We start from the raw sequence: 9,733 nt of genomic DNA, 5'->3' as shown, positions 1-9,733 counted from the left end.
CCAGATATTTATTATTATTATTATTATTATTATTATTATTATTATTGTTGTTGTTGTTGCTATCGTTATTGGCATATCGTTATCATGATTAATATTATATTTTATTAGTGATACTATTGTTATTATTATTGATATTTTCATTATTATAATAATACCATTTTTTTCAATTAATATTTATATTAATAGCCTACTCTAAACAACAGTGCGGTATCTCTAATCAATCATAAATATCATAGTAATTAATACAAATAATTTAAAAATAAGTAAAAATAAACTGTTTTTTTAAAAGTGTATTCTTTTTTGTATCAATATGCCTACATTGTATATTAAAATTAGTACAAAATACATAAACATGGCATTAAGGTATGTATACTCATGTTTAAGTTACAGTTAGATAATAGAATTTACACAGTAACACAATCGAAAAACCTCTCTTTCTAAATCAATCATCAAAGTTGAGAAGCAACTGGTTCGACTGACATAAACTATCTTTAAAAAAAAAAATGTTGTGGTTGATCCTCTCTATTTCTGTTAGTCCACACACAAGCGCTACCTTTCATATAAGCATAGATCGCTGAGCAAAGCGCATAAAGGCCAACTCAGACAGCGTCGGCCGACGCAGCCCGACCCGATTTATCGTCGGGGACAATCTTAAGCCGTCGTGAGAAATATTAAACACGTTTAATATTCTACTACGCGATTGCCCCCGACGCACACCGTCGTGTCTGTGTTCAACTCACACAGACCCGACGCGACAACAAATCGCGTCGGGCTGCGTCGGCCGACGCTGTCTGAGTTGGCCTTAATACAGTGCATTAATATGGATCATATTTGTATTTTGCCTGAATGCAATCACTTCAAATGGAAACACTCTACACGATGAACCAATTGAAAGCCCAACTTCTACAAAAATGATAGGGACTGCTAATGACTGAAACGTTGGTTTGTGAATCTTATCTCGAGTAAGTGTGTATGTAGAAGCTGTGAGTAGTCAACTCTAGGTTTGCCTTAAGCACTCACTGAAATTATAGGCCAATGGATTTCCAATCTCCTGTGAATAGGATCACAAGCACGGGTCAATTTGATATTTCATTGGCAAAAAATATACGGGTAGTACAAACACGCATGATACTGTAAACCCATCACCGAGGAAGGACTTTCTCCGAAGGCTCTGGTTATGTTTCTGGCAGTTTATAATGTGAGGTGATGTCTCACATAAAACCAATCATGAAAAATAGTTATTTAATAGGCCTATATATATTTTTAAGCTATATTTTTTGATCTTTAAATTGTCTCCAGCCGTACGTACCTATTGTGTGATATAATAACCTGACGTTATTTAAACCTGTTCAACGATGAAACCTCTGTGGTCTTATGGTTATGACACTCGCTTTGACAGCGAGAGGTCGCGGGTTCGAATCCCGTCAGTGGAATTTTGTTACACAATATCTTTATTTATTTATAGGACAACATTCGTTGAGAGCTATGCTACACGAGGTATTATCATGTCCTTTATTCGGACAATGTATTTACCTTTTGTTTTTAATGAATTTTGTATATAATCTCAGAACTTATTTGTGCGCTAAAGGTTACTGAAAACCCTGCTAGTCAGTCATACAATATCAATATCGATGCGTAGGTGTCTACAAGTATGTGCCGAAAAAACAAGGGGGCGGAATTGAATTGGGTATCAGTCAGTCGGAGTTTCATCTTTCTGGTAATCGCGAAAAAAAACATCCGATACATTATTATGATAAATGCATTTGTATTGTTGCCGCGTGGGCTATATTACATACGCCTACGACTATCTCTTTCATGGTTTTGCTACAAGCGATTCAGTTACATCCAGGAAATTATAACTCTAGTTTTCTTAGCGCCTTTACGCTATTGTTTGCGATCCTATTTAGTGTTGGGTGATTTTGATATTTTTTCACTATTTTGCTCTCGATCTCTTGTTAGAATATGATTTCTCAAGCAACGAAAATTACATATGGACTAAACATGGCAAACTTGTACAGTAGCATCCAGTCTTTATTAACTTTATAGTATAAAACAAAATATCATTTCATAATTCAATGTGTTTTATCGGATATTTATTTTTTTTTTAAACATAGTTTGATATTTTTTTTAAATGTTGATAGAGACTGTTGGTGGAACTAGTGGGAATTTTATTCACACTTGATGTTAGTTTTAGCACCACCGCAAATTGAATACTGTATATTATAATACTGTATACCAAACTCGGATTAACCACAAAGCGTATGGTGCTTTATTGATAGTACACGGTGATGAAGATTTGAAGACAACATGCCATATGTCAATGCATGTAATTGTATCACGATAGAACATGTATCTAATCAAGACTAAAAAGGCAACCCGGGATATTAATGCTTAAATGATAATTGTTATAATCACTTATTTTTTTTTACTTGCACGTATAATCACTTATTATAGGCCTTACTGTTAAAATCTACGTTTTCATTATTGTTTGAAGAACTGTTTTGAATGAAAGAATGATGTGAAATGCTTTGTGTTATTGAGCGTAAATAATATAGGATAAGAAATTATCATTTGATGTGTAGAACCTGCATTTTATGGACCAGGTAAATCAACTCACCGGGAGTGACAGTCAATACAGGAATTACCCAGGCCTCCACCACTACATCACGAACAGTGTAGCCAGCCTACGAGACGCCCCCGACACAATCTAGCTGTATGACCACGTCTCACTTGCCTTCTGAATTATGATTCAAATGAGCTTCCTACTCAAGAAAATTCCCATATTCACTTTGTCTAAAGAAAAGCAATAATCTCACTGATGAATTTTGGGAATCATTTATAACCGGATCGTTGGATTATAAACATCATTTATCTCTCGATAATCTTTATGACCAATTTGGTAACCATAAATTAGCAGAAATATTTGATAATTATTGTAATGTATTTCTCGAAGGCGCATGGAAATTAAGATCTGAAATATATAAATCCATGGCCACATTACCACCCGTTACACTTTAATTAGTTTTTGTATTTCCTTTTAATCTGTTAATATGAACCTTGATGATCAGTTAGTTCTAAGCTCTATATTTTGCTATAAATACCTTGTAAAAAGTAGAAATTTAATTACTGTAGTTTTAGTATTAATTAGTGTTTTTATTTTCTTTAAATGTGTTAAGGCTGTAGTAAATATGAACCCATATTTGGTCTATTAGTTCTAGCTGTATATTAACTTACAAATCATACTACAACTCTGTAAATAATACGGTACTGTAAGACTATCGTACAACATAGGCCTACATGCCATGTTGATAAATTTTACTTTGCATATACAGTTTAGTTTAATTTACTCCTAGTTTTTTAGTTTTAGTTTTAGTTTTTTTTTTTAGTTTTTTTTTTTAGTTTTTTTTTTTTTTTGTTTTTTTTTTTTTTTTTTTTTTTTTTTATAGTTTTTTCCCCTTATATTTGGATGCACCGTCGGGTATTGTCCAACGTGTGCCACTGTTACGAAAGTGATATCCATTAAATTGAATTGAATTGAAATTGACGATTCTGTGTTTGCATTTCAGCTTTAGCTTATCAATTTTGTATTCTAATTCATCGAGAACCAGCCATTGTTTACTCATTGCGGTTCATGTTTTACTATTGCGTATATACCGTAGGCCTATAGTACGCCGTTGATGATGTAACACCTAAAGAAATCGAAACTGTTGAGTTGGGTTCGCTTCAAATACCGTAATTAACAGCGCTTGAACATTCGATGTTATAATCTTAGCAGGCATTCGCATAGCTCCTTAACGAAAAGTCCCTTTTCATTAATTTTGGCGTGATAGAATGTGTGGGAGACACTGTTTTCACAGAAAAAGAATTTTTCGTTAAAGTGCTATGCTTGATACGATTATACCATCATATTGGAGAAAATCTTCATTGGGTTTCAACGATTATGTTGATTACCAATATTGATGGTAAGCCAATCAAAACTTGTATGTCGACAAGACAAGTAGGTTTTGATGGGTTTATCATAACGAATTTTGGTTTAAAAAAAAACAAGGATCGCAAATATTATCCTAGGCCTTCTCGTGTACTGTTATAATTTATATGCTTGTTTATATTGTGTTTACGATACGGTATTTTTTAATCATCTTGAACAGTACGAATTCTACGCCTTTTTTTTTTTTAAATTGGCGCAATTACATTACAGGACTATTTTAAAAAACACACTGTTACATCTTGTCAAAGAAATTATTGTATCTGTATAAATATGTTTTAAATAAATAAAAAAGATAAAAATACATATTTTATTATTATTATTATTTTTATTAAGGACAGAACTCAATTTCAAATTTTGATTTAGTACTTTTATCATTTTCAGTTCATAGATATTAATGGATATGGGATGAAGACGTTAAACTTCCGCTATATCATTTTTATTTTACAAACGGATTTTAAAACGCGTTTATATTGTTCGAAATGCACATAAAGGTCTCAAATGCGTTTTGTTTTATTGATTTTAGCATCGAATTTATTTATATAAAGTTACGTTTCGGATATGATATTGAGTGTAACGAGAGTCTTCAAGTCGAGAGGAATTGAAAGGAGGTTGTCGTTATACGACCATGGCAACGCTACAAACGTAAGCATGACGTCTACGCGATGATTCCGAGTGCCAGTGTTGTTTAGAACATGTTACGCATCAATGCACCCGTGAGGAAAATGTTAATAAACTATGGTATTAATTGGCATCTCCATTTTTTCTAGTCATTCTCTTCCGTGAAGCAGTGTTGTTAATACTCAGCATGCTTCGATTCTGCCTGTTCATATCGTTTGGAATCGTGGATATTAACTAAACGTACGATGCCTAGGATAGTATTGACGTAGACTTTTATTAGACACGGTTCGCTTTCACTCCTCCTGATCAGGTAAGCCATGAATAATCTGAAACGCGAGTTCACACATCTCTAGCGATTTCCTATGTAATGCTGTTACCACTGACTTGTCATATTGATTCGACGGCTTCTCGTCTGATCTGAGAAGGCAACTAGTCTAGGTAGCCCATGTTCTTCCTATCACTAGCTGATCTATGCGTTTAAAATCAAATCAATAACTCCAATCAAAAACAGTAATCTGAAATTCAGACCATAGTTGCGTCATCGATGGGAATACCGTATCCATCTAATGTCAGTGATGCGGGGATGCAGAAAATAATGGACAAATTGCTGAACAATAATATTGATAGTGGAATATTCCTAGCGACAAACCACCCCCAAAATAGACAATTTTCGTCAGTTTAGTGAACTCTGTACTCCAATATATTTACCATTATATGCTCGTAATGTATGGTCCGGCCCTCTAGTGGTCAAGTTCGTAACCCCTCGATTTGTAATTCGGATGCGTGCATTTAGTATTTGGCACTCAGAGAGCGAGTGCGCCAAAATGTGTTCGCGTTTGTTTTATATATTCTTAACCCATACAACTGAAATAAATCATCCTTGTCGCTATCATTATTATTATACTATTAGTTTATTAATAATAACCCTATTTAATATATTTTTAATATTTGTATTATGACTATTATTTTTATTATTATTATTTATTATTATTATTATTATTATTATTATTATTATAGTATTAATAATAGTAATATTAACCTCACCGTACTTATTCATAATTATGCACTTTTATTGGCATGAATTAATACTGTCATGGTAACATTACGTGATATAAATTATTATTAATATTAATTCCATTGTCAATGTTGTTATAAATATTAATTGTACATTGATGTTTCTCTATTTACTGTTACTAATAATATCACTTCTATGCATTTCAATGAAACATTACTGAGGAAAATCAAATATAAGCGTTATCGGGTAAACATAATATGCAGAGTTTATAGATGATAATTTAGCAGATATAATGGTTTGAATAAGGTTATTCATGATGACGTCATACCTACGGTAAGAGAAACTCATCTTGCTCGATGTATGCAGCATTGCCCAAGGACACTACAATCACTGTAACATCAGCAATTATGTAATGTTAGCAATCCGTATGATCGGCGGAACATTCTGTACTTCACACTGAATCCGGACGTTCAAATCCAGCTTTTGAATTAGCGCCACCACGCTTCTCTAGAAAACACTGACGCGACTCAAAGCAGTACCGTAGTTCATGGGATCAATGTATACAATTAAGATTTATTTTATTATCTATATACCGTATTTTTAAACGCAATTTAGCCAACAATTTATGGAACTGTCTTTACTTATTGATTGACTGGACGTTAATCTGGCTCTTTGGATAATGGATGATTTAGAAAGATCAGAAATGCAAACGTTAGATGAAAACCAAGTGTACTGTAAGAATGATTCATTGATGTTCTCACTGGGAACATGGTGTTGAACAAACCATCATTACCATCATTACATCCGGATACAAAGTTTACTTTGTTATGGATACCCATCTATAAGTTTTTGTTATGTCTTGATAGTTCGGTATGAGTAGACAAAACAATTTAAGTCTATCATTCAAGAAATAAATGGAAAACGAAATATTGACCAACTTGAGCTACGGCGGACTCAAAATTTTATTAATAGTGTGTATGTGGGCGCATAACTAAAAAAAACTAGTGGACTGATTTCCTTCAGATTTTTTGTGCTGATTGGAAGTAAGATGCAGATTTTAGAACGTTATTTATATATTTTTCGGCCGTAACTGACAGTGCTAAATCGAGCTTGGTCTCATTTGGTAGATCGGTTCGGATCGACCTGCGGGCCATTATTTTTTCAGTACATAACAGGGCGAGGGTTTGAATAAGATAATAATCTTGTTAGGATCTACTTACCGATATTAATAAAAGCATGACTATCTATTCAATACTTCACAGTATTTACGCCGTCGAGTAGGGCCAACGATAGACCTGATACGCGAATGCGATAAATCTCTATTCTAAAACTAAATACCGTATTATCGGTACAAGGAATTAAATACATTTTTTCTACTGGACTTTTTATTCAGTAGCAATATTTCATGTACTGTATATATAATAATATTCACAAACGTAAATACTGTATTAGTAGTATAAGTGAAGTATTCCTCCATTTTTACGAGACATAAGACAAATTTTGGAATTTAAATACTTAAGTAGATACTTAAAGATGTATATTATTTAGGTCTATAGATATATTTATAAGATGAATGAATAATCATGAACGCGCTCTTCTATGTATTTTATTTATGCCTATCACTATTTTAGTACCAATCCGTTCTGCTACACAAATGAATGGGGAGTAGGCCTACATTATTAGCCTATCCTAGAATCTAGTACATCATTATAGATCTGAGTTAAGTGATTTATTCATCTGATAATGCGTAGGACAAGGCCTACGACATACGAGTAGATTGCGAACGTGTATCTTGTAATTATTGCCAAGAACGTGATCGCTGTTACGTCAGACGACCTTGAAGCGTGTGTCAACGATTCATAAAGTCTATCTCCATAATACATTTATATAGTACAATGTACAATTATTCATCACTTAATCTTCACCTTTCTCTCTCTGTTTGTTCCCATCGTGCACGGCATTATTTACATAGTGTACTGGCCGAATTTAGCAAAGGCCTATTCAAAGAAAATAAAGGCATAAAGATAATAATAATAATAATAATAATAATAATAATAATAACAATAATAATAATAATAATAATAAAAATTATGACTACTAACAAAAATGTCAATTAAGCCAGTTCAATATTTATGGTAATGATAATGATAGTAATATAAAAACAATCAAAATAAAATAAAAATACTTCAGGCGTTTTCAATATCTTGAAAAACATAGAAGCAGTGATGTTTCCTTGAAAGGTTACTCCCTGAAATTAACGTTCTTCTTTTTTGTTTCAGAAATGCACAACACCAATTTTCAACCAACTAGGCATAATCTTCCTGTCAAATCTATAATTATCTTTAAGATTCTCCAAATTCCCCTCAGGGTTGTTATGTTTTAGTCCACCACCCCCACCTTCATCACTTGGCACATTCCAACCAGTCAACCGAGTTCCCCTTCTCAACTCTTGCTAACTATGACAGCCGTCTTTTAGTAAATTTGTTTTGATCCAATTTAGATCTGCTCTGGACCTCAGAAATATACTGAGTATCCAAAACTGGAACCAGGCTATTTCGATGATGCCCTCTATACGTATTAATAATAATCTGTCTTAATAATAGCTATCTGTATAACCTGGATGAGAAAATGTATAAAAATACCAGTTAAAAATCTCCTATGAATACTCGCACAACTATGATAACCACTGTACTATGGTAACTTACCTCTAAGTGCACATAAAGGTGGAAAATTAGATAAAGTGGCAACACGTTGCCATGGTGAAGAGAAACACTCTGGTTCAAATATTTGCCTTCTATTCTGGAACGCATGCGCTAATTTCATTCAATCCAATCCAATATTCGACTTATATAAGGCGCATTATACGAAGTCTCATAGCTCCATGGTCAGATTTAACACACAATGTATTTGTTCAGGCTTCCTCTCACTAATGAACTGTCGCATTACAAATGGAATTGGATTGGATTGGATTGGATTGGACTTATTCAGTGTAAACATCAAGGATAGCCCACGAAAGTGAAAGTCTAGATGAAGACTTGTTTCCAGTGGGGTCCTTCTGGTGGTGATTGGACAATACACCGGGAGACAATCCCCTACTCTTTTCCGAAGAGTGTACTGTGTTCTTTAACGTGCACATAGACCATAAATGCACACGGAACCAACGGCTTAAACGTCTCATCCGAAAGACGGTGCGCTATGTAACTTGTATTTCAGCCCTCTAGCTGAAACACAAGGAGAGGCAGCGATGGGAATTGAACCGGGGACCTAGAGATCTTCACGGTTCAGCACACACACAGTGGCTACCACCAGATTAGCCGACTGAGCTAAAGCTGCTCAGTCATATAACTTGTTGGACCAGATGTTGGAACAAACAACGCCATCAGATAAAGTGTGATCAAACATTTACTGTAGTCTGACATATCTGATAGTGTTTTTCCGGATTTTAAAACCACATAGGCCTATATGAAATGAGGATTATCTTATTTTTGTTTGAAGAGACTTTATTTGACTGATTGCCGTAATTAAACGAGTAGTTAAATTTAAGTGGTTTTTTTAAATACGCGTAATTCAGAGAGCATGCGCATGATCTGCCTTCGCGTCTATCAAAGTTTTAGTGGTCCTAAAACAGACGTGACACTGAATATAATGGCGCCAAGTCCTGTTTTACTGTCATACCTATTTATTAAAAAAAAATACATTATTTAATTGAATAATTGAGCATTTTCTCTTTAGAGTTTATTAATGTCACAGATCCTATATGATCTGTGGTAATACATACCTTGTAACATTTCTCCTAAAGTTAAGATGTTGCAATTCGATTTCTCATAATCTAAAAAATATATTTATTATTTTTTTGTTTTTAGGTCCGTGGAACCCATACCATTTTTATCCCTTCAGTGAATTGACCCATTGTGTTAAAATATGGTGAGTATTGTTATATATATGCAATTGAAAATAATTATGATGTAATACAATATGTGCATGACTATTAATATCACTTATTTATTTATGATATTACTCTTAGTGTTTTTTATTTTCAATGTAATTTATAGATTAATATTTTTTTCAATATAGTTTGGTTTATTTGTTGCATTTCAACACAAAACATATAT

General features: G+C 33.4%; 1 protein-coding gene across 2 annotated transcripts in view; it reads left to right on the top strand.

Annotated features, from left to right (window-relative positions):
* The window catches only part of LOC117112110, a 29,345-nt gene that overhangs the window by 7,105 nt on the left and 12,507 nt on the right, over nt 1-9,733 (top strand). The window contains exons 1-2 of one of the 2 annotated variants that reach the window (XM_033255160.1): nt 4,725-4,916; nt 9,485-9,545. In XM_033255160.1, coding sequence (XP_033111051.1) covers nt 9,543-9,545 — 3 coding nt within the window. In that variant the 5' untranslated portion in view covers nt 4,725-4,916; nt 9,485-9,542. Of the gene's footprint in view, nt 1-4,724; nt 4,917-9,484; nt 9,546-9,733 lie in introns of those variants that run through there. The other variant, XM_033255161.1, reaches the window with a different exon arrangement.

This window comes from Anneissia japonica, unplaced genomic scaffold (genome assembly GCF_011630105.1).
Source record: "Anneissia japonica isolate Jap-2015-1 unplaced genomic scaffold, ASM1163010v1 scaffold3934_len446420_cov169, whole genome shotgun sequence".
NCBI classification, from domain to species: domain Eukaryota; kingdom Metazoa; phylum Echinodermata; class Crinoidea; order Comatulida; family Comatulidae; genus Anneissia; species Anneissia japonica.
This window is presented reverse-complemented; position numbering and strand designations above follow the sequence as displayed.